Source organism: Muscardinus avellanarius (assembly GCF_963383645.1).
Source record: "Muscardinus avellanarius genome assembly, chromosome: 2".
Classification (NCBI taxonomy): Eukaryota; Metazoa; Chordata; class Mammalia; order Rodentia; family Gliridae; genus Muscardinus; species Muscardinus avellanarius.
The window spans coordinates 94,121,767-94,148,926 of NC_137787.1; the positions used below are offsets into that span (position 1 = coordinate 94,121,767).

The 27,160-nt window shown below is 33.2% G+C and overlaps 1 protein-coding gene across 1 annotated transcript in view; it reads left to right on the forward strand.

Annotated features, from left to right (window-relative positions):
• LRP1B (LDL receptor related protein 1B) overlaps positions 1–27,160 on the forward strand; it is a 1,956,425-nt gene that overhangs the window by 1,147,126 nt on the left and 782,139 nt on the right. Inside the window, exons 12-15 of the mRNA XM_080689945.1 lie at positions 2,736–2,916; positions 11,474–11,693; positions 13,813–14,002; positions 21,469–21,591. Of these exons, the coding sequence (XP_080546071.1) occupies positions 2,736–2,916; positions 11,474–11,693; positions 13,813–14,002; positions 21,469–21,591 (714 nt within the window). The remainder of the gene's footprint in view (positions 1–2,735; positions 2,917–11,473; positions 11,694–13,812; positions 14,003–21,468; positions 21,592–27,160) is intronic.

Here is a 27,160-nt window from a genome sequence, read left to right on the forward strand (position 1 = left end):
CCCTTATCAGCATGTATTTGTTGAGAAAAGGATTAACGGATTGTTCAGGCTTTTTTCTGTATAGAACAAAGTTCTTTCCTGGTCTATTAAAGACAGTTAGAGACTCCCAGTGTTACAAGAGATTCTTTTATGAATTTCCTTATTTTAAAACTTGTATTCAATCTCATTTGCCATATAATAGAAAAAAACATACAAAACACAAACAAAAAATAACATTACAAAAACACTCTAGGCTAATTGTTTCATTACTATCTTAATAGACTAAAAAGCTAGCTGAAGGGAAGACTTCAATAATAAAGACACTATTAGTAATAATCATAGCAACATTTATAGACCATACCAACCATTATGCTAAGAATTTCACATATGTTTATTTAGTCAATCCTCAAAAATATCTTCTGTATTGAACATTATCATTAAATTCTTTGAAAGAGAAGAAAATTAAAAAAGAGATAGTTTAATGACTTGCTCAGTTAGTGAGTTAGCTAGTGAGGGCAGTGTGAGTCCAAAACTTGTGATCCTAATAACTACTTATTTGAATTATTCAAGTATTTTTGTTTTCAAAAAATACAATAAACCTACTGGAGATAGTTTTTCTCCAAATTCTGTTTCTCAGAATTTAATTCTATTCCATTCTCACTATGTTTTGTTAGTAACTCCTCATATAATATTTCTAGTTGGAGTTAGCCACTGGTAAAAATTCAGGGAAAATGTATTGAACAGGTATTTTATAAGTCTAAAATATAAGGAATGTCTAGTAGCATTTGTAAGGAAAAAAGCCAGAATATATGTAATTTTTTTAAATCCTAAAAAAATGATGAAAAACTAGCATGCATTTAGAAGTTACTATATTTCAAGTGGCATAATAAATATTTTGCACACAGTAATTTACCACTTTTATCATCCTAGGTATAGATGTTATTATTTTCTTGGCCTTACAGATGGTAAAATTAAGAATCAGAGTAATTCAGTTATTTACTCAAGTCTCAGAAATGAATTCCCCATCCAAAAAATATTGCAACTGTTTCATATAAAAAAATATAAAGTCTTAAGTTATATGGTAAAAGGAGAGTTTTAAAATTAAGAAGGTTATGCAGCTTGAAGTCTTTGAGTGCTGGAGTAGTTTTTAAATGGAATGCAATTTTCAAAAGCCAACTAACAAAATAAAAGTTAGCTACAGACTATAATACATAGAAAAGAAAGGAGTAAATAACACTCTCTTTCCATTATGCCAGAACAGGGAAATGCTCAGCAAAATTAAATGTCAATAAAGTAAAGACAAAATTAAACTTTTTTTCTAAGCATAGGCACAATTAACCTGTGAAAATTCCTCATATTGGATGGTAATGAAGCAGAGAGCTTAGTGAAATTGAGAACACATCTGATTGACTATAATGGGATTTTCAGTTAGATCAAGTCACAATTTGTATTAGTCAGGGCACATGTTGATTAGCAGAAAGGGTCACAAAAGAAAATGTCCTTTTTTTTTCAGAGCCAGAAGAGCCATAATTATAGATATAATAACAGCAAATATTTATTATATTTTATATGGAGAAATGTTATTTCTCTACTTTGTCTGGATGCATAGCTTTTTCTCTGATGTCTTGCCACCTATTGCTTTGTCCATTCTGTATTTCCCTGATTTTGAAAGAAGACAAGTTGTTCAGTCATTCCTCATGGAACGAGACTAGACCTATCTTCTGGATGTGGTGGGAAGTTTGGGATGCGATTCACAAAATGACAAAAACCAAGGAAAGGATGCTGCAGAGTCACCACAAGCACAGTGTGGTTTTGAAGGTGACTACACTGGAGGCCACTTGGCTTGGAGTTTTATCTCCATTCCATTTCTGGAATAATGAACTATAAGCAAACACCTTCAGTTTGACTTTTCTCTTTTATAAAATAAAATATTTGAACAGATGAATTTATAATATTCTGTGTTTATAAAATCCTTTTATATATCATTATTTGTATCTTATAGAAGATCATAGTAGGGTCCTTTCAAAAATAAATCTCAAACATAGAGGAGTGTTTCAGTGATTCCTTAATATTCACTGTGTTTATTATTCTATCAGGACAGCCCGCTCTAGGCTTGAAAATACGTGCTTCTGGTGATCTGTTCATCTTTTGGGAAGAGGCCATTCCTATTATTTTGATTATTCAGATTATACATATCATTTGAAGATACTATCATAGTACTGAATTTTTCTTCTGAAACAGTCTAAATTGCTGTATTTTTACTTATTTTATGCTATTTTGCTCACATCATTTATAGTTTCCTGTTTCACTGCAAATCACTATCTTAGTTACAATGTATTGAAGTTCAGATGAACTACCATATGATTAATTTGTCAATACTTGTTATATTTCCTGAAATAGTGACATTTTTAAAAATCACACCTGTAAAAATTCATGGATCACAGTTCATGCCATTTTAAAAATATATACTTTTATTGGTGCATTGTAGTCTCACATCATAATGTAGTTCACGGTGATAGGGACATAGGTGCACACAGCATTTGGTGAGCCTTCCTCTAACTCCCTCCTTACTCTCTCTCTTTCTCTCATACGCGAGATTGTAGGCATTGAAAATTTCACATATGTATATAACATCAATGGAAGAGTTTCCTTCATGCCATTTTGAATTAAATAAATGGTCTAAGAAGAACACAAATATTTGATACTAATTTCACTACCATTATAAATTAAATACTTTTATTTCTTATTTTTTACAGATTTGGATAATGTGGAAGGCATTGCTGTGGACTGGATTGGAAATAACCTTTACTGGACAAATGATGGCCATAGGAAAACTATTAATGTGGCCAGGCTAGAAAAGGCTTCTCAGAGCAGGAAGACTCTTCTAGAGGGAGAAATGTCCCATCCCAGAGGAATCGTGGTGGATCCAGTCAATGGGTATACAATATTTAATCAGCTTTATTATTTTTAAAATAGTGATATGTTTGTTTAAATTGATACATATAGGTTGATTCACACATAAATGATATGAGTTAACCATTAATTTCTTGGGAAAGTTGCTCATTTAAAGAGTTCCTATCTTAGAGAATATGTTAAGTAAAAATATCAAAATACATTGAACTAATATAAATTATTAGTGTGAAGGCCATATAACTTGATTTTTTCAGACAAGGACTATTTATTTGAGATAGCCTAATATCATGATAAATTCAATTTAATCAAGGTATCCATCAACATTTTTTGTTTTAAATGATCTCCCTAAGTTGCTGAGGGTCTCATTGCTGAAGCTGTTCTTGAACCTGTAATTCTACCATTTTAGCCATCTAAGTACTATGAATGCAGCAGGATGCCAAGATCTAACTTTTAAAAATTATTGATACTTAATGTATGCAAATACTAGCATATGTTTTTGTGGCTTCACTGTGAACCAGGTATTTTGTTAAATAAGCTAGTGTGCTCTTATCTTAAATCTTTACAATAGTCCCGTATATTACTTGACATTTTCATCCTCCATTTTTTAATAAAAGAAGAAACTGTTATGTATTCTTTCAGAGACTATTAATTAGTAAGAGATTGTGTAGATATATACACCCAGGTATCCTGTTTCTAATAATTTATTCTGAGCTACTGTATTTCACTGCCTTTTATGAGTCTAAGATGGTAAATACAAAATATTAGACACAACCATAGTTTTCATATAGGGACATTAATTAATAGTATGAGCTACTTATTTTGGAGTAAAATATTTTGTGCAATTATTGACAATATACATTTATGTAATTTTTAATTCAGAGATATTAGCTGAATCTGAAACGTAGAGAAATATAAAAGATAATTCTTAACAGAACTTGAAAATTCAATGAATGGATTATATATTTTATATGTAGTTTTCCTGTGTGTGCTTATATGTCATGGTTTTAAACTAGCATGATAAAGTGGATATTCTTTATACCTTATGACACACATACAAAAAATATTTCATTGAACAGGAACCCACATAAAATGTGGTCACTCAAGTGTAGTTCCTAAAATTGCTTGTGTTGATGATAATAGCTCCCAGTACAATCAGATTTTTATTTCTAGGCAGTGGATTAACTCCTTGTATATGTTTTCATAAGACATAATAATTTCCATGATTTTACATATGGACTTCATAATTATTCAATCTATTCTGAGACTTTTAAAACAAGTCTGGCTTTATGTCAAAGTAACCTTTTAAATTTTCAATACATTCTGTACCCAATTAAGATGTAAAATTACAGTGTACTCAACTTAAAAAATAATAAAGTATACAGCCAGAACCTGCAAAGAAAGTTAAAAAAAAAGAAAATATTTATTATAAATTGTCCCAAACTACTTAAAGATGTTTCAAATATTTCTTATTTCTTAGTATTCAGCATCTTAGTTCCTAGTATTCTGTTAATGAAAAATGTGCTCTGATAGAGTTAAAGGGTATTGCCCTTAAAGTGATCATCTATGTAGGTCATAAAATTATATGACTTAGAAGGAAATTCAGAGGACACTAGTTTCATCTTTCTTTTCTGATTCAGGAATCCTCTTTAATACCTCCCTAGTAGTCAGACATCCAACTGATATTTGAAACCTGCAGGATGTACAGTTTGTTCTATTTAATGGCAATTCTGATTGATATGAATTTTATTTTCCTTTTCACAAAGGCAGGATGTGCATCCTTATAAGTCTGTTTGCCAACTAATCCTGGGTTTGCCTCTGGTTCTGCAAAAAAAAAAAAATGACTTTTATGTCTCTGCCATTTGACACAATTTTTCGGATGGAATGTTGCTATTATAAATTAGTTTCAACAACAGAAAAAAAAAGTATCTGTGAAAACGTGTTCATTTGTTTGCTTCTTTTTATTGTTTGTTTATTTATCGTGGTACTGGGAGTTGAACTCAGGGGCATTCTCCTTCTGAGCTACACCCCCAGCCCTATGTTAATTTTTATTTTTAATAGGTTCTCACTAAGTTGCTGAGGCTGGCCTTGGACCTGTTTCTCCTTTCTTAGCTTCTCAAGTACTGCTATTATATGTGTAAGCCACAATGCTTGGCTGCATTTGCTTATTTAAGTAGAGCTATATATTTTTTTCTGGCCATATGCTGTGCCCAGAGTACTGCACTACTTATATAAAATGGTTAACATAACAAGCATAGTCTTAACATTCAAGAACCTCCCTGTATCATCTGGAAGGTAGAAAGAAGAAAAGTGGAACAATAAATAAGGACCAAATAAGCAATAAATAAGCAAGTATCCAATGCAATTTTATTTATTTTTATTAAAAATTTTTGAGGTGCTAAGGATACATCCTAATACCTCACATACAAGAGCTCTACCACTGAGATGCACCTCCAGTCCCCAGTTGTGATTTTATTTTATTTTAATGTGCTTTTATTATAATGTAAATCATGTTAACAATGACATGCATGCACACAGCATTTGGTGCCTCCCCTACCTCCCCATTTCACCCCTTCCCAGTACAGAGTCCTGAGACTAGCATTGGTTTATTCACATATGTAAACATAGTCAAAGGTAGTATTTCCATTAGTGAACCTCAATCTTCCGCCAATCCTTCCCTTAGAACTACTCCCAGGCTCCACTGAAGTTTCTTCTCTATTATCTGGAGTCTCTTTTGTATCCCAGTTAATCCCTAGCTTGCTCATATTAGGGAAAACATATGGTCTTTCATTTTCTCTGACTGGCTAATCTTACTTAGCATAATGTTCTCCAGGTCCTTTCATCTTCTTGAAAATAACATATTTTTTTTCAACTTTATTGCTGAGTAGAATTCCATGTGTAGATATTCCATTTTTTTTTTTTTTTTTGGCAGTACTGGGGATGGATTCCAGGGGTGTTCCACCTCTGAGCCACACTCTTAGCACAATTTTTTTGTCTTTTTATTTTTGAAACAGGTCTCACTAAATTGCAAAGGGCCTCGCTAAGTACCTGTCCAAGAACTGCGATCTTCTGGTCTCAGCCTCCCAAATGCTGGAATTAAAAGTGTGTGCCACCAAGCCCAGCTAACTATCCCATAATTTTTTAATCCAATCATCTGTTGATAGACACCTACGTTTGTTCCATAATTTGGCTATTGCAAATTGTGCTGCTATGAACATGGGTATTCTTATATTACTGTAGTTCTCTGGTTTCAACCTCTTTGGAAAGATCCCCAGGAGTGGTAAATCCAGATCATATGCTGGATCCACTCCTGAAGTGGCAAAGAATAAAGAGTAGATTGATATGATGAAGAGTAAGCAAGTGGAAGCCTATTTAAATTGGTTTTCCAAATAAGCTTCTCAAAGGCATCATTAATTAAACCGAGAGTCAATGGAACAGAAGGAACCAGCCATGGAGTTTAGGGAGAAGGGGAATTTTTTCATGTTAAGAAATTGACAATTTTCAGTTTTTCCCCATTAAATATGATGCTGACTTTGGGTTTACTGTATATTGCCTTAATGTTGAGATACATTCCTTCTATTCAATTTTCTGCAGTGTTTTTTTTTTTTTAACATAAATGGATGTTGAATTTTGTCAAATGCTTTTTCAGCATCTGTTGATAATCATGTGGTTTTTGTTCTCAGTTCTACTTATGTGGTGAATTACTTGTATTGATTTGCATATGTTGAACCAGCCTTGCTTTTATGGGATGAAACTAATTTGGTTGTGGTATACAATTCTCTTGGTGTGTGAATGTATATAGCTAGTATTTTATTTAGAATTTTTACATCTGTTCATCAAAGATATTGGTCTGTAGTTTTTTTCTCTTGAGGTATCTTTATTTAGTTTGGGGATTAATGTGATATTGGCTTTGTAGAAGGAGTTTGAAAGGATTGCATCTCTTTTAATTTCCTGGAACAAGTTGTGAAGTATTGGGATTAGTACTTTCCTGAAAGTTTTGTAGAATTCAGCTGGAAACATAGGAAATACACAAAATGGAATTCCACTTAGCAATAAAAAAGAAAAAAAATAATGTCTATCACAAGAAAATGGAAAGACCTGGAGAACATTAGGTTAAGTGAGATTAGTCAACCACAGAAAGAAAAGGGATGTATATTTTCTCTAATATGCTCAAGCTAGGGAGTATTAGGGATATCAGAGGGACTCCAGATAATGGAGAGGAAACAGCAGCAAAGCCTGAAAGAAGGGGTAGGGGAGTCAGAAGGCTGAGGTTAACTAATGGAAAAGCTAATTCTAATATGTATATACATGTGAATATAACATTGTTAACCTGGACACTCAGTATTGGGAGGGAGGGAAAATGGGAAGTAGGGGAGGAGGGAAGGGCACCAGGTACTGTGTGAAGGTATACCATCGTCAACATGATTCATATTATGATGTGAGACTATAGTGCACCAATAAAATAAAATGTAAAAAAATGTAAAAAAGAAATTGACACTTTGGAAGATTATAAACTGGGCAAAAGCTGGATGTCAAAGGAAGCATAGTGAAGATAATGCTGGACTATAGACAGAGAGGGGGTAAGGTGACTGGAGACTAGAAATGGCAGAAAAGCCAGGCTTTGGCATTTTCTTTACAGTATATGGATATAATAGAGAAATTAGTTGGGCATGGTGGCACATGCTTGTAGTCCCAGCATTCTTGAGGCTGACACTGGAGGATCACGGTTCACAGACAGCCTCAGCTACATCAGGAGACCCTTTGTAACTCAGTGAGATGCTGTTTCAAAAATAAAAAGACTAACAACTAGGGCTGGGGGTGTAGTTCAGAGGTACTATGCCCCTGGGTTTTATCCCCAGTATTGCAAAAATAAAAAATGAGAAAGAGAAATTATGTAATTAAGTTTGGTTTTGTTTTTTTGAATCTCATCATAGTGAGATTCAAAGTGATACAAACATACATGCATGTATCAATTGGTGTGTTTCCCTCAGGATACTACCAGAAGATACTGCCCCATACATGCTAGTGAGATTAGTAGTGAAGCCTTGTATGGACATAAACTTATTTGAATTGTAAAAAGACTAATCTTGCTTATCAGTGCAAAATGGGTTAGAAAGTAATAGAAGTAGAGATGGAACCATATACGTTTATTTATTTGAATAATTATTGGAGACATGTATAATAACAGAAAAGAAGCTTTAATTCAGAATACTCCATGAAAAATAGAATAATGTAACTAAGTAATTTTCAAGAAAAACAACCCTTTACATTTTGTTTCCCTACTCTAATATCAATTTGTAACTGTATGCGGGGGAGAATCACGATATTCTCTATCACAATAGCCAATGAATAACAATTAGTCATTTCAGAGACATGCTTTGTCACAATCTTCAATACCAATTATAAAATCAACAAAAGATTTATTCATTTATTTTTTATTAAAATATGTTACTGAGTAATTATCATATACATCAACAGAAGTCAGTGGGACAATAATCATCCTCAAGGGTTTGTAATTTGGTGTGCATGGAAGACGCACATCTATAAAAATAAAAGTAAGTGAAATAAAAAGCAGAGGGCATAAGAAATACCACTAACTTACCAACAAATATGCAAACATCTTCAATGTTTTGATAAGACATTTGAATTTATTTAATTGACAGAGTAATTGGAAGGTTTTAAGGATATAAGCCACATATAAGTTCATGACTTAGGAAAACAACTTTTGACAGCTATATGATAAACACAATAGATGAGAAAACGATGCCCATTTAAAGTTCCACTGGAACCTTAATATTTATAATAGGAATAGAATAGTGGTTGTGAGACAAAAGAAACTGGAAGAATAGGACTGGCAGATCTCAACAGATAAAGAGTAGATTCTGATAACACTTGTCCTCAAACTGATAACTACACCTCTCCATGAACTTCACTGTTTATATTAATAACAGAGAGACATGTATCTCTAGTTCTGATTTTCAAAATGCCATCTACATAAAATATATACATGTTTTTCTCCAACAGGATCACTTGGTTCCCCTATCACAGTTAATAATAACACACCCCTTTACTTAGCAGCTACATAGTCTATCAGCAAGTAAATAAAAAAAATTTAATGGGAAACCGATTAATTTTAATTCCATGACATTGATGCTCTTGCAGATTTGAATATTGCGGATTTGAATATTTAGTGTTCACTACACAACAGTGCAATTAGATTTGGGAAAAATGTTAATCTCAACAAAATCTAGCTTGGCATTCCAGTGTTTAATAATGAATAAGGATTAATCCCTTTCCTTACTTTAAATGTAATTGGAATGATCAAACATGCAATCCTATCCAATATGATATAAGGCATAAGTGCAATAAATAAAAGAAATGAGAAGATATTGTAAAAAAGAAAAGATGTTGCTTTCATTCTCATCTCCAGAAATGATGGAGATAAACTGAATAAAATTTGAATAAGACTAGAAGATAGAGATAAGATTTTTCATGCTGTTTTAGGAGGTCAGATTACCCTCATTTTTATCTGGTAAGTACTGAGAATCCTGCATATAGAAATACTTATTTTAGCTCTCACTTCTTTTATATGTTTTTTGTTGTTGTTGTTGTTTAAGAATTCTTATTTGAGTGATGTATAGGGTGGCTTACTCCTGTAATCCTAGTGCTTGGAAGGCTTAAAAAGAAGGACTGTAGGTTCAAGTCCAACCTGGGCAATTGAGCAAGACCATGTTTCAAAATAAAAATAAAAGGACTAGAGATACAGCTCAGTGGCAAAGCACCCTCGGTTCAGTCCCTAGCAATCCACCTAAACAACATTCTCAATTGATATTGATTATAAAGCTTTCATAATGTGACTTTTAAACAGATAATTAAACAATTAGGTAATCACATGCATTTATTTAGTATTTAACAGACTGGTATCACTTACTTAAAAATTATTTTCCCATATTTTCTTTAAAAACAATCTTAGTTAATGGATCAGCTCACAAATACTTTTCTTTTTTTCAAACCATAAAATGATATCAATATTTAAAATATCTAGAGTTATCTATCACATGTATATGTACACATGTACATCATTTTAAGAGTATATACAAAAATGATTTTTGTCATAATCAAAAGAAAAAGGTATAGGAAAATATTATTATAATCTTAAGTTATAAATTAGAGACAAAAATAAGATCACATAACAGTATATAACAGTAGGAACATATCAAAAGATTAAAAATAGTATATTTCATTATATAGCTGATTTATATAATTGAAATCAAGTAGTTTTAGCTAACATACCATTAAAGCCAATAGAATGTCTCATGTGTTCCTGAGTTGTTCCAATAACAAAATCACATCAAGGATATGTAAGACCAAAGACAGGCATATGGCCACATTTATTTCTAGGAATAATAGAATCGAACATCCTCAATATACATTGTCAGATCTCAGAAAGGACATAGACATAATTATAAGCTTTTGAAAGAATTTAAAAGGATCTTAATTGGTATGAAATAATGGATGCTATGCAATATCCTTAGTTTCCCCAAATCTGCCAGTTTAGAACAGTAGGATTCTTAGTCATGGATAGATATTTTACCCAAATTATCTCAGAAATTCTTTTTGGCCCACAACATATGAGAGGCAGGAGATGTAATAAGGGTATTTCTAAGGTCAACAGATTTGCAAAGCTTTGCGGCTTTATAAAGTTGTGTATGAAGTGAGTGAATTAAAACCTACATTTTAATTAATAACACAGGAGCTTTCACATGACCCCAAAACAGCACATGTCATGGGGTTTAACCTTATTCATGTGGAAATTAGAACATTAGCTCAAGGTCCTCTCCCCCACTGTTAGAGCTTACACAAAAGCTTTGTTTTTAAAGGCAGGTGCTTTTTGTTTGAGATTGAAATTAAAGCTCAGAATCTCAAGGTCAGTCAACCTGCTGTTATTAAACTCATGTGCAGCTAAATCATCTTTTGTGGGTTTAGGGGTAAAAAGAAGCAGCAATAAAGCATAGATAATTTGCATCTGGATGACAAATCGGACCTGGCCAAACAAACCCAGTAGGACCGTGTTCAATACAAAGGCAATCCAATTGCCTTTCTTAAAAATAATAATTCATCTGAGATTAAATAAAGTTTGAAGTAGATTATTATCTGTGCCATGGGATCTCATGCCAGTCAGTCTGCTTTTTAATAACATAATTGGTTATATATTGTGTAAAGTAAGCAACATTTAAAAATAGGAAGGCCCTGGAAAATCATTTTCCTGACTTGGTCTGAACACCAAAGAAAATAGCTATCTGGCACTTACTGTCAGATTAATTAATGCAAGAGGCCAAGAAGTGTGATAGCCTTGGTCATAGGTTTTCTGCAGTGAGTCTAAGTGTATTTATTTGATGGAACACATCTTTAGTTCTCCTAGAACCTCACAGATGCACCCTTCCTTTGACAGATAAGCATTTAGATAGAAGGAGAACATATCAGAATATAATGGATTTTGTTAAAGTACCAGATTGGAGGAAGTACTTCTCTATATGGTGGCTGGCTCAAATGACATGTATACACTCCTGTTTTTATGTCTTAGTTGGATGTATTGGACAGACTGGGAAGAAGATGAAATAGATGACAGCGTGGGAAGGATCGAGAAGGCTTGGATGGACGGCTTCAATCGGCAGATTTTCGTGACTTCAAAGATGCTGTGGCCAAACGGTTTAACTCTGGACTTTCACACCAGCACATTATACTGGTGTGATGCCTATTATGATCATATTGAAAGAGTGTTTTTGAATGGAACTCACAGGAAGGTAAAAGACAAATGCTGCTGTTTCTAACCCGCAGGCTTCTTCTTTCACATAGCCTTGTTGTGCTGTGTTAAAAATACTTTCAAGTTTATTTTTACCCCTCTGAGGTGGCTGCCAATAGTCTCTGTGGGGTGGCTAAAGGAGGCTGCACATTAAGTATTGCAGCTGGCACTTGCCTCCAGGAGACCAGGCCCAGCTCACTATGGTATGCCAGGATTTGTGGGGTTTTTTAAAAGAAACTCTCAGGATATCAGAGCTGCCTTAGAATGCAATTTTTCTACATTATTGATGATTTTTTCGTGACCAAGCAACCCGATTCTATTCAAGTATGTTCCATATTTTCAGCTGAAATTTAATGTATGCATTATAAAAAAGCAATTACATTGTATTTATTAGGGTAATAAGCTTTGTGACATCGACACCGAAATGCATACTAGAAATGAACTGATTTTATGCCTACTGGTATAAGAGATACCCACTTCCTCTTGTCTCTTTTGCTAGAATCATTGCAAAGCAATTTTGACATTCTTGGGGAAAATTGAATATGATGAAGTTGATTGTAAGACCAAAGTATAGTTGACCAAACAACACTTTTATATTTCACCTTATTATTACCCAGCCATACATAAGAGCATGAACTGACTTTAATTGTTATTTAAATAATGCAGAAATGGAATGTTAGAATTTACCAAAGATGCTGCCTTTGACAATATATTTCCTTTCTGTTTGGAAAGGAATACTTCACAGTTCACTAAGCATACCCATTATGGTTTTAGTATGAAAAATAAATAGTACTCTTATCAGTTAAGATTATTTCAGTCATTGGCTTACTCTAATAGTATTCTAAATATTTTCCTTGTATAGGTAAAACTGATTGATATTTAACCTAATATTCATATATTAAACAGGTGTTAACTAAATATTTATATTTTCTATGAATTGTATGTATTCAATATGCAGCACATTTTTATAGCCAGTACATTTTATACTACATTAAAGTAAGACAGAAAATAAACAGTCTCAGTTATTCAAGGCATAATTTGGCATAAAGCAATCATTCCAAGAAGATACATTTGAAGTTCTAATCTGAAATTATATAAGTAATTTCCTCAATTCTCTAATACTAAAATAAATAAAATGATTTCTCATATTTGGTAACATATTCTTTTTAAGTGATAGAAGCTAAGAAAATATTATCATTATTGAGATTACATTTTCCCCTTCTAAAATCCTACATGTGAAATAAGACCTGGATGTTTATCATTTGATTTCTTCATTTAAGAAAACAACAAAAAACTGGGTGTGGTGGTGGACCCTTGTAATCCCTGTGCTTGGGAGGCGGAGACAGGAGGATCACGCAGGTTGGAAGCCAGCGCACTGGCTTAAGAGACCCTGTTTCCAAATAAAAAATATAAAATAGGTCTGGGAGTGCAGCCTGGAGGTAGAAAGGTTTCCAGGAACCCCAGTACCACCAAAAAAAAAGAAAAAAAAAAGAAAGAAAAAGAAAAAAGAAAACAACAAAGTATAACAAATATAAACACATATATTAAGATAAGAATTTAAATTTTCCAGAGTCTTATCTATGCAATATATATATATATATATATATATATATATATATATTACATTTTGAAGGCTATATCTGCCTCCAAAATAAAAAAATTAAAGTGTTTTTTTCCTTCATTTTAATTGGCTCTATTAACTTAGAAGTCCCCTTTCACTCCCACTGCAGTTAAAATAGTCTTCTTCTCATATCCAAGAAAATTTTTAAGTGTGCAATACTATAGTAGAGTAAGGAAAAGATATAGAGGAGAAATCTTGACAAAATCATTTTTATGTTTGCATTCTTGACTATATTTGTAGTGATATTTATGAAAAAAATTAAAGTGAATAAAATGTACATAATTTTCTTCAAAATATACATAATTTTCCTGTTTGCCAGACAAACAGAAAAATATGCTCACATTGTGATATTAGTTTTTTCTCTAAAACTAATGGAAAAAATGACTTAAGATATCAGTTAGATCGTTATTTGTTATGCTTATTTGAAACCATTCTCTCTCAAATAGTCATGTTTCTAAAGGTCAGTTCTGATTTTTCACAACGTGTTTATATTTTACAGGTTGTGTACAGTGGGAAAGAGTTGAATCATCCTTTTGGATTGTCGCATCATGGAAATTACGTATTCTGGACTGATTATATGAACGGTTCAATTTTTCAACTAGATTTGGTAACAAATGAGGTGACATTGCTGAGGCAGGAAAGACCACCACTGTTTGGGCTTCAGATTTATGATCCACGAAAGCAACAAGGTAGCAAAACCAAATAAAATTTCTTCTGTTTCACATATAATAATACTTCAGAATTGTTATAAAAATTTATCTTAATAGTATCAGTGAAATTTTATGATAAAAGATGTTGAACTCACTCAAATGCAATCAAATATTTGCTTTAATAATTATAAAATATATTCTTCTAATTTAGTGTTTCTGGACATGATATTTGAGTGAAGTTCAAGGTTTTCTCTAAATATCTCTATTTTCATATCCTTCTTACTGAATCATGCATGTATATACATATATACATTTTGGCATTGATATATCTATGTTTTCAAATAAGTAAATACTTCCTTAGTTTGAGAAGACTTGAAAAAATAAAAATGATACATCACATAAGAAAATTTTATTTAAGAAAATTTTTAACATATTTCTGATTAGTTTCTATGTATATTTATAGAACATAATTATTTTAAATTAATTGGCAGTATTCATCTTATCAGAATCAGATAATTTTGTTATAATTTTGATCTGCATGAGGTATTAATATTCATTATGCCATCACAAATAACATGACTCATAACTTAGATATTAAAGAAAGAAAATAGCTTGTTAAATTATGTGACAGAGTTTTTATGAGTCTAAATAGGCTCTATTCCTTTTTTATGGTGTATCCTTATAAAAATTTAATGAGGGTACATTTCAATAAATTTAGAATGAATACATTATATCTTCAGTTTTTTTTTATTTTATTGGCACACTATGTTCTTACATCATAATGTGGATCATATTGACAATGGCATACATTCACAAAGTACTTGGTTTTTTCCCTCCTATTTCCCTCCCCCTCCCAACACTGAATGTCCAGGTTAACTATGCTATATTCACACTTATATTCGAATGTAGTTCCTCCATAATCTGCCTCATCTCTTACCCTTTATTTCCAGCTTTGCTGAGGTTTCCCACTCATTATCTGGGGTCCCTCTGATATCCCCAATACTCCCTAGTTTGGGCATATTAGAAAAAACATGTATCTCTTATCTTTCTGTTTTTGGCTAATCTCAACACAACATTCTTCAGGTCTTTCCATCTTCTTGAGAATGACATGATTTTGTTCTCCTTTACTGCTGAGTAGAATTCCATTGTGTGTATTTGTCATAATTTTGCAATCCATTAATCTGTTGATGGAGCCAAGGTTGGTTCCATATTTTGGTTATTGTGAACTGTGCTGCTATGAATATGGGTATGCATATATTACTGTAGTTCTCTGATTTCAACCTCTTTGGATAAATATCCAAGAGTGGTATAGCCAGATCATATGGTGGATCCATTCCAAGTTTTCTCAGGAATCTCCACAATGATCTCCATAGCGGCTGAACTACTTTGAACTCCCACCAACAGTGTAAAAGAGTTTCTGTTTTCCCACATCCTTGCCAGCATTTGTTGTTGTTTGACTTCTTTATGCTTACCACTCTGATTGGGGTAGATGGAATCTCAGTGTAGTTTTGGTTTGCATCTCTCTGATGGCCAATGATATTGAAAAATTTTTTATGTATCTATTGGCCATTTAAAATATCTCTTCTTTTGTGAAGTGTCTATTCAATTCAGTTGCCCATTTCTTGATTGGGTTATTTGTTTTGCTAGTGTAGCTCTTTTGAGCTCTTTGTATATTCTGAATATTAGCCCTCTATCAGAACAGAGGCTGGTAAATAGCCCATTCTGTAGGCTTTCTCTTTAGATTCTTGATGGTTTTCTTTGATGAGAAGAAACTTTTTAGTTTGATTACATCCCACTTGTTAATTCTTGTTTTAATTTCCTGAGATTTAGAGGCCTTATTGAGAGAAAAAGTTACTACCTGTGCCTATATGTTGGAGTGTTGAGCCTATGCCCTCCTCTAATAGCTTCACAGTCTCTGGTCTAATTTACAAGTCTTTGATCCATCTCAAGTGATTCCTGTGCACTGTGAGAGGTAAGGATATAGTTTCATCTTTCTCCAAATGGATAGCCAGTTCTCCCAGCATCATTTGTTGAAAATTCTGTCTTTTCTTCAGCATATGAGTTTACTTCCTTTGTCAAAGATCAATTGACTATAAGTGTGTAAATTTGTTTCTGTAACTTCTATTCTGTTCCATTGGTCTGTATGCCTAATGCTGTGCCAATCCCATGCTGATTTAACTACTATTGCTCTGTACTATAATTTGAAATCAGGGATTGTGATGACTCCTGCATGGTTCTTATTGCTGAGAATTGCTCTGGCTATTCTGGGTCTTTTCTCTCTCCATATAAAATTCATGACTGATTTTTCTAGGTCTAAGAAGAATGTCATTGGTATTTTGATAGGAATTACATTGAATATGTAGATCACTTTTGGCAGAATGGCCATTTTGATAATATTTATTCTGCCTATCCATGAGCAAGGGAGATTTTTCCATCTTCCAAGATCTTCAATTTCTTTCTTTAAGCTTTATAGTTTTCATTATAGAGGGCTTTTACATTTTGGTAAAGTTTATTCCTAGTTATTTTATTGGTTTCAAGATTACTGTGAATGGAATTGTTTTATTTATTTATTTCATTGTGGATTAATTGTGGGCATATAGAAAAGCAACTGATTTCTTTAGGTTGATTTTGTATCCTGCAACTTTGCTGAATGGGTTAATCAGCTCCACTGGTTTTTCAGTTGAGTTCTTTGGGTTCACAGCTAGCCTCAGCAACTAAGGGAGACCCTGTTTTAAAATAAACAAATAAGTAAAATAGAACTGGGTGTACAGCTCAGAGGTAACTTGGATTCAGTCCTTAGAACCTAAAACCAACCAACCAAACAAACAAATCTAGATATCTAGAACAATTTCTTTGACATAAATATCTAGAATACATTTGTAACCAACACTCTTCTTCCATTCTTCATGTAAAAAAAAGTATAAAATAACAGACTTTCTTTCATCTTTTTATTCTCAGGGTTTAGAAGCACACTTAATTTTTTTTCATGTTTTAGAAAATGAACTAATCAAGTTGGGTGTGCACACTTGTAATCCCAGCATTTGGGAGGCTGAGACAGGAGGATCTGGGTTAGTCAACAGCCTCAGCTACTACTTAATGAGGCCCTTTGCAACTCAGTGAGACCCTGTTTCAAAATAAAGACTATAAATAGGGCTGGGAGTGTAGCTTGGAGGTAGAGTGCTTCTGGATTCAATCCCCAGTACTGTAAAAAAGAAAAATGAAAGAAACTGAAATAATCAAAAACAAGTAAAATTTTAAGAAAGGATGATGGCCAAGTTTGGCGGCACATGCCTGTGGTCCCAACTACTCAGTAGGTCAAGGCAGTACAATCCCAACTTGAGTGCTTGCCTGGGCAACATAGTAGGAGGCTGCCTCAATATTACACAATGAAAATTCCCCAAAGAAAACTGCAAAGAGTGTTGAATAGTGTTCTGTATCTGCTTAAAAAATAGATTATTTGATGCCAAATAGATGACCTTTATTATAATTTTAATTATCATAACTACTAGGAAGTGAGCTGGGCATTATTATTTAAATCCCATAGTGGACATTTAAAAAAGGCGCTAATGATTTCTGTTACACAGAGGTAGCCATTTGCCCTTGGGAGAGTAATCCATGACTATAGCTGAGATTCAGATTTAGGTGTTTTTTTCTTGTTACAGGGTATTTTCCAGTGATTACATGACCTTTTTTTTTTAAACAAAATGTTTAAACCAACATTACTTCTAGATAGAAGTACTGTGTTTTCACTGGTCATTATGGTTACATCATTAATGAATTTGTACTGACAACATTTTAAAATATCAAGTTCCCCTTGTTACCTATATAGAGTTCAAGATTCAGTGATCTCAGATGACATAGTACTAGTAATGCAGGTATAGCATTTTTTATTTAATGCATAGCATATTTATTAGTCACATTGTTGCTAACTAAAAAATTCATTCATTCAGTCAATAATATTTATCAAGTTAATACTCTATGCCAAGCACTCTTTGTGAAGAAAAGAATAATTCTACTTTTAGAGAATACAAGATTGGAGGAAAAAGTGTTAGCCCAGATAGATTGCTTCCTTGAGCTAGATTTTTGATAGCTACTTTTTAAATTTGTTTTCCTTGTCTATTTTATTTTTAATTATTTATTTCCAAAGTAACCATCTAGAATATTAATTTATAATAACACTTGTGTTAGCAAGACATTTGTATGAGCCATTAAAGCAGCAGAGAAAGGTGATGGGAAGAGTGTGTGGATTTCTCTTTGGATTATTCTGTATGATACCAAGTAGCATCATTTTTATTTCTGGAATTATTAAAAATAACACATGGTAACAGACAGATTAAATATCTCGCAGGGTACTTTCAGAGCTCCTCTTTATCTATAATGAATATTTAGACTTTTAAATTTTTTTTCAGGCTATTAACTCTAAGTATGTAGTGTAATGTCACCGCAGCTTAAATGAGGACCTCAAACCTCAGTGCTGTATCGTAATTAAGGAAAAATAAATTTCACATGTTTAACATGATTATAGCAAGATTACTTTTCAATATATAAAGTGGTCTTCTGAACAGCCACTCTAAGGGGTACATGGCAGTCTGTGAGTTCCTATTCATAGAAGGTCATCAATGTTCATTATAATAGAGTTTCAAGACTTAATTAACTTTTACTACCTTAATTTTTTTTTTTTTTTTTTTTTTTGTGTGTGTGTGTGTGTGTGGTACTGAGGATGTAACCCAGGGGCACTCTATCTCCAAGTTACATCCCCAGCCCTATTTTATTCTTTCTTTTGAATAAAAGGTCTCACTAAGTTGCAGAGGGTCTTACAAGCTGCTGAGGCTGGCCACTAACCTGCGATCCTCCTATCTCAACCTCGCAAATACTGGGATTACAAGTGTGTGCCACCCACCATACCAGGCTATTTTATAATTTTGATATGTTATTTTTCTTTTCTTTGATCTAATTACAGGGGATCATAGGCTTAAAGTATATGAAGTTTAGAATAAAAATTCTTGTTTTTAATTATTTAGGAATAATAATAATGATAATTATCTAGATATAAATAATTTTAATAAGCATTTCTTATTTTTAGACAATGGTAAATCATTGATAAACATTATATACTAATTACCTGCTTATGAGATCAATCCTACCTTATAATCTTATAAAATCGAAATTAATTACATGTACATATAAAGAAATTAGCTTTGGGATTTATGTATTTGTGAATTTACATTATTGTGTCTATAAATATATTGATGTCTATTTCCTCTGATATTTAGGAATGATTTTTGCACTACATTTGAAAAACAGTCATGTTTTAGAGATATTATATATGGAATGTTTTTAAGGTACTAGAACTTAGAAAATATATCACATAACCTCTTTCTGGAGCATGTTTGTGTAATGAAATTCAAAATATACTGGGATACTTTAAAAAAGATCTAAGTATTATGAAAGAGATACAGAATTATTAAAATGTATTTAAATTTGGGGCTTTTATCAACACAACACAAATACTGATTCTTCCCTTTCAATATGTAGTATTCACAGAATGGGAATATAGTTCAAAGTTTTAATATGATTATTTACTTCCAAATACTTCATTTCATATTCAGTGAGAATATAAGTATAAATTATACCATGGATTTAAAGAACATATTTATTTTTAGAAATTAATTTTTTACACTTGGGTTGTTCATTGATTTCACAACCTATTTTGAATTGATTATAATTTTCTAAAATCTAGGTGGTACTAAAATATTGAATATGTAATTTAATTTTGTGCATGATATGTACAGTATAGGCAGAACACTTCAATGGCCTATGAAATATTTCATTTTTATCCCATGGTCATGGAATCTATATGACCATATCCAGAAACAATTTAAAACATTTCTGTATTCCTTACAAAAAAAACTGAACTGAGCTTAATTATTCTCAGAGATTAAGAATTGAAGCTCTAGCTTGAATTATTAGCCCCTTAGCTTTCAAGTATGTTTATTTTATTTTCTGTAAACAGCAAATTAAATTGACTTCTCAGAATAATGAAAAGAAATGATAATATACTTGAGGTCATTTCATTTGATCTGTGGGCACACAGTGATAATCTATGGGAATGTGTTGAATATTTATTGGATAAAGCGCCATTTTATAAGTTTTTTTTTTCTCACTTAGTATTCTCTACATAACAATCCAGCCCTGGAGGCACACAGGATAATGACCTGGTCGGTTACTTTACTCACATTTTTGACACTTGAAATTTAACTACTGCCAATATAATCTTAATCGTTTTGTTATCCTATTGTATGGCCCCAAGTACTTAAAATACCTTTATTTTTAATATCATAGTATGATCTTCTGCTATAATCAAAACTTAATTTATTAATATCTTGAAAACACATCAGTATAAGTTGATTCTAACAATGATACTACCAATTGGATTGCTAGTGCCATTGAGTTTTTGTAAAGCTGAAAACATATAAAGCTGTGTCAATATATTTTCTTCCTTACCTTTTAAACCTGTAGGAATAAATGGATCAAAATGGCAATAACTTTGATTTTATTTACTTTTGTCTACATTTTTATAAACCATTCTCCAATTTCTTCAAAACTTTGGGTGCCTCAAATATGTTTCTGAAAAATACGTGTATCATTTTCCTCTGGTGCCTGTTTAATTAATGTCTACTGCATGGCTCATCATGCCTTATGTACCTTAAGTCCTCTGGAACAACACCTTTGTCTATTGATTGATTGATTGATTGATTGATTGACTGATTGATTTACTACGGTACTGGGGATGGAACCCACGGTCATTCTACCTCCAAGCTACACCCTCAGCTCTACTTTTTATTCTTTATTTTGAAACAGTGTCTAAGTTGCAAAGGGCCTCACTAAATAGCTGAGGCTGTTCAGGAACTGAAACCCTCCTGTCTCATCCTCCCAAATGCTGAAATTACAAGCATGTTTCACCATTCCCAGCTTGACCTTTGCCCATTTACACTGTACGTTTTCATGATTCTAGCCAGTCTGTTCATATTATATGTTCTTGGAATCATCAACACTGATATGCCAGTGTACTCTTTGCTCAAAAATGAAGAATACTCCACTTCATCCCTATTACTTTTTCAGTGGAAATCCAAAGCCACATTCCAAGAGCACTAGTAAACTATCCAATAATCTCAGACCTGAATATGATCAGTCTAATCTGGGGAATGACCCAAAAGAGACAGAATTCTGTACTCTTTTTCTTCTCTCTCCTAGACACAGACCTCTCTTTGATAACCAACATAATAATTCCTCTTATCTACCAAAAACATCGCACATTTTCGAATATATAGAGTTTCATTACCATTCAGCAAGGATTTTAATTACACTGCTGAATACATATCATGTGTAGCATATGTATGTGTGGTTATTTATGCCTTGGTATATCTCCTAGAACAAAAATCTGGGCTGGATGACATTAGTTAGAATAAAAGTTCTCTGACGTATCTTCTGTTGTTCTCTTCCAGGTGACAATATGTGCCGAGTAAATAATGGAGGCTGTAGCACACTTTGCTTGGCCATACCAGCAGGCCGTGTGTGTGCTTGTGCTGATAATCAACTTTTAGATGAAAATGGAACAACTTGCACTTGTAAGATCTTTTTTTTTTTTCATTGCAAGTAATCAGGGATATTGTAAGAGGACCTCACCATCAGCAGGCAAATCTGAAAACATATGATTATTGCTTCAGTAGTTTAACATAGACCTAAAATAACTTTAAATGGCTAAGTCTTATCAGTTATCTATATTTGGTGGTAAAGAGCAAAGAAGTTGTAATAGAAACTTTGAAAGAATTTACAGACTTGATCAAAGTAGTGAATTAATTGGATTGATTGACCTGGATCAACACAACTTTTATTAACTTTTGCTGACATTCTTCAATTTATTGCACTTATTATTCCAAAGTGACCCTTTAAATTTCTTCTTTCTACCACAAATTGTTTCCCTTAAGCATAATAACAGCAATAATATACATGTGTTGAGCACTATAGAAAACTTTCTGAATGATTTACACTTGAGTTGTGTATTGGTTAAGGTTCTCCAGAGAAACCAAAGTACTAGTAGGATGGAGACAGAGAGAGAAAAGAAATTTATTATACAGAATTGGTTTGTATGACTATGGAGAATGGCAGGTTTTAGCCTCTTCAGCTGGAGAGTCAGGAGAGGCAAAGGTGTAGGTCCCCTCTAGATGTCAGCAGGCTTGAGACCCAGGAAAAGCTGACATTTCACTTCAAGTCCTTGGAGCCTATGAAATAAAATGGCAAATTATTTCATTTTTTTTGAGACTTAACTCTTCATTTTGCTATGCTTCTGTTCTTTGGCTTTGAAAACTATTATAGTATAACTTATTTTAGCCTTTACTTTTTTTTTTTTTTTGCGGGTCTGGGGATGGAACTCAGGGACATTTTACCTCTGAGCTACACCCCCTGCCTTATTTTTTATTCTTTATTTTGAAACCGGGTTTCACTGAGTTGCAGAGGGCCTCACTAAGTAGCTGAGGCTGTCCGCGAACCGCGATCCTCTGGTCTCAGCCTCCCGAATGCTGGGATTACAAGCATGTGCCACCATGCCCGGCTACCCTTTACTTTTTACTTAATATTAGCATGAGTATATTACCATGTCACTAAGATTTCTTTGTAAACAGGATTTTTTTTGTGTGTGTGTGTGTGTGTGTGGTGCTGGGATTGGAACCCAGGGGCATTTTACCTCCGAGCTACACCCCCAACCCTAGTTTTTAGTCTTTTATTTTTTGAAACAGGGTCTCGCTAAATCGCGAAGTGTCTAAGTAGCTGAGGCTGTCTGCGAACCATGATTCTCAGTTCTCCGGTCTTAGCCTCCAGAATGCTGGGATTACAAGGGTACACCACCACATCTGGCTGTAAACAAAGTTTTTATGACAGTTTTAAATCTATCCATTTTCCTTTCATATTTGATGTTTGATATAATTTATGATGCAGTGTTATCAGTAATTGTCTTTTTCTTTATGATTTATAAACACGGCCTATGGTTTATTTGTGCTAGATCTTCTTTAGGTATTTGCAGTAATACAATGATTTTTAAATTCTATTTCTATCGTTTTGAATTCCACCTATCTGTGGTAGGGATTTTAGTTTTATTATATCTATTCTTCTTTCTCCGTTCTACTCTTTCTCATTTCAATTTAGGATTTCCGACCAAGATTATTATTTTTATTTTTATTTTTATTTTATTTTGTTTTAGTTTTGGTGGTACTGGGGTTCCTGGAAATCTTTCTACCTCCCCAGACCTATTTTTTTATATTTTTATTTGGAAACAGGGTCTCTTAAGCCAGCGGGGCTGGCTTTGAACCTGCGCGATCCTCCTGATTCTGATTCCCAGTCATGGGGATTACAAGTGTGTGCCACTATGCCTGGCCAAACATATTATTTTTAATCATCAAACAGATTCTTTATAAATATATTTTGAGCCAGGCATGGTGGAGCATTCTTGTAATCCCAGTGGGTGGGAGGCTGAGACAGGAAGACTGTGCAGGTTTGAAGTCACCCTCAACTACTTAATGAGGCTCTCAACAACTTAGTGAGACTTTGTTTCATATATATAGCTATAGCCATATATATATATACATATATATATGTATATATATGGCTATATATATTATATATCTATATCTATATATCTATCTATATCTATATATCTATATATCTATATATCTATATATCTATATAGATATATAGATATATAATCTGTCTGTCATTATATAGTAGTAGCCCAGAGTGTAGCCCAGAGGTAGAATGCCCCAAGGTTTCATTCCCAGTACATATATATATATATATATATATATATATATATATAATTAATTACCTTTCTAATACCTTATAATATTGATTTTCATCAGAGTTTTCCTTTAGTAATTACAGCCTTAGTATCCCATATTTTATTAGTTTTCACTAAATATATGGGATAAATGGATTTTATCTTGAAGTAACTTATTTAGAAATAATAATGTTCTGGTCAGCTTTCTTGTAGTTATAATGTAAAATGTTTATCACATAACTCAGAAGAAAGATGATTTATTAAGGGTTTGAGTTCAGTTCATGTGAGGCCAGGAGCCATGAATCTCAGGGCATGGCAATAGACAACAGGAGAAGGGGAGAGAGATAGAGAGATAGAGAGAGAAGGAGGAGGAGGAGGAGGAGGAGGAGGAGGAGGAGGAGGAGGAGGAGGAGGAAAAGGAGGAGGAGAGGAGGAGAGAGCGAGAGCGAGAGCGAGAGAGAGAGAGAATGAACTCTGCTCCTCACATTTCTCACATCATAGAGTCCTGAAGCAAGAAAAACCCAATGTAAGCTCCAAAGCTGCATCCCAGGGATCCAGCTCCAGCCACTCCCTATTGCCTTACCAGGTTACACACAGGTAAATATATTACAGTAGATTTATCCACTGTTGAGATTACAACCCTCAAGACTCAATTACATCAGCTCCAAACATTAACTTAAATATACCTCCTTTGGATCTATATGTGAATGCAATATTATGAGTATTAATTCTTGGCTAAACAAAACTTCCCTTCAATGAACTAGAAGTATCCTTCTATTCTATTGTGTAATTACATGTTTCAGAACCCAAATAAAATTTTTATCTCTCAAAATTTGTTTTTTTTTTTTACTGTAGAGATAGAATGTTAAAAATAACCAAGAAGATAATTTATATAGAAGATAATTCTCAGGTATATTTTTTCCGGGTCGTCAGGTGATTATTTAACTTTCTTTGTTCTATGGTATTAATTTTTTAAATTTTTATGTTTATTTAACATCAGAAGAAAACAAACCTATAAGGTGAATAGTTTATAGACATGGCTTTAGCATGTATTTGAGTAACTTAATGTCTCTCGAGCTGCCTAATTTTATTTACTGGGAGATAATGGTTAATGTGCACATTCAATCATTTAATATTTTTTTAATTTTCTATCAAGTATTAATCTTAAAATTATTTTTTTCTCCCACACAGTGGAACCTTTTGCTAATGCAGCGAATGATTCTGACATTTTAAACAGCCACAATGCCCACACACATGTACACACACACACACACACACACACACACACCACACACACTTACCTCTATGAAATTCTGTCTTTTATCCTAATTATGCTCTACCCTTCCTCCTCCAAGCAGAGGGAAGGTAGCACTGAAAGTGCCTCCTATTTTGGTAGGTTCAGACCTCACAGTGCCCACTGCAGGAGCAGACACTACCTTTCATCCTGAAGGTGGAGAGAGAGGCTTACTCAATTTTCAATGAGGTATTTGAGAAGATAATGAATAAATCTATAAATCTAGTTTTATTGCCCTCATAAAAAGGTAAAATTCTCTTAGGACAGTGTCAGTGGAATAATCAAGAGATGGAGCTCTCAGACATCTTGTGAGTTTTAATTTTTTTCTTTGTTATGGAGGAAAGTTGTGGGAGGATATGTTCATCATTTTGTAATATTTGGATGGTATTTTAAGCTTAAAATTTATAATTTGTTCATTTTAGTTATCTAAATGAGAGCTGTATGATTATTTTTTTTCTATTTCCATTGTTCTTATGCTTCTTTAAAAATCTGAGCCAGGTGTGGTAGTGGAGGCCTATAATCCCAGTATTTGTATTTGGCAGGCTGAGAACAGGCTCAGCAACTTAGGCCCTTGACAATTAATTGAAATGTGCTTCAAAAAAGGCTGAGGGTGTAGCTCAAAAATACAAAGATAGTATGCTCTGGGTTCAGTCCCCATTACCACACACACACACACACACACACACACACACACACCCCTATGGATTATTTCTGAGTTAGCATATCTATACTGATATTGCTATAAAAGAGATATTGATAAGCTGATACCATTATTATGGAATAAAGAAAAATATACAGTAAGAAGAAAAACATAGTAAATACTAAAATAAGCTAGGATAAACAACATAAATAAGCATATATTTAAAAAAATAAACTGGACCACTGTAGAGCATGTGCCTAGCATGTCTGAAATCCCCAGCAAATTCCCCTCCCCCCAAAAAATTGAATAAGCAGAAGAAAACAAAACAGAGACTTACCATTTAGAAATTCAAAAAGTAAAATCCTGCCAGAATTTTATCATTACTTCAATAAATTATAACTATTTACAGAAATTTCTTATTTTCATGTACATTCTCATGGTGCAAAAATAACAAAGTTTGATTAAGAATCAGTCACTGATCTACTGTCACTCAGAGCTTGCTCCCTGGTCTGCTCTTCAGTGGAATGTAGAATGAAAGGCTGGGGATTGTACTGACCTCAGGCCAGCCTATGAGAGGGCAGGAAGAGAAGCACATGACATCACTCCTGGAGTTGTATTAGCCACATAGAAGATCTCTGTGCCTTGCTTTGGGGTTCACCAAGATAAAGGCAAATGCTTTTTATTATGTTAGAAATAAAATTTCATGGTGTCATAAAAAAGACACATGCTCAAAAATTGCTCAGCAAAGTGATTTTACTTTTTTCCAGAAGAATATACCACTAACAAAAGTGTGGTATACAAGGTTACAAACTGGCGGTTTCAGAGAATAGTTACTTTAAATGAAGCTAATTATTTGATAGAAAAGATTTAATTATCTTCTCATATGAACATCCACATAAACATCTTAGACTGAAAGTGAGTCCTAATTGTTGACTTAAATACTCTCTTGGCTATTCCATCTCATAGTTAGCTACTGTCTATTCAATCAAGTTTCTTCTTCACTCATATTTTAATAAGAGTCACCTGTGTTTAAATATCACTGTAGGAAAGGACATGGGGGATATTTTCTCAGGTTCTATATACTATTAGAAATGGCCCTGTCACTTTCCCCAGATCCATAGATGATTGCTAAGTATTGTTTATCTCCAGCAGTGAATACCAGTCATTTTCTTTTTGTCTCTGACCTTTCATCCAGCACCCTGTCTTATGAATTATTTTTCTTACCATAAGTGCCAAATCAAAGACAAAGCATGTTCAGTTGTTTCTTAAAAGCTAGAGATATAATATCTCTAAAAAAAAATCTAGATAAGCACATACTCCAGGGACACTTGGGATGATCCATAATAGAGAGTCTTAACTGTAGAGGGGCAAAAAAACAACAGACAGATACGTATTTATTCCTATTAACCCAGTCTACCACTGAATATCTCTGTG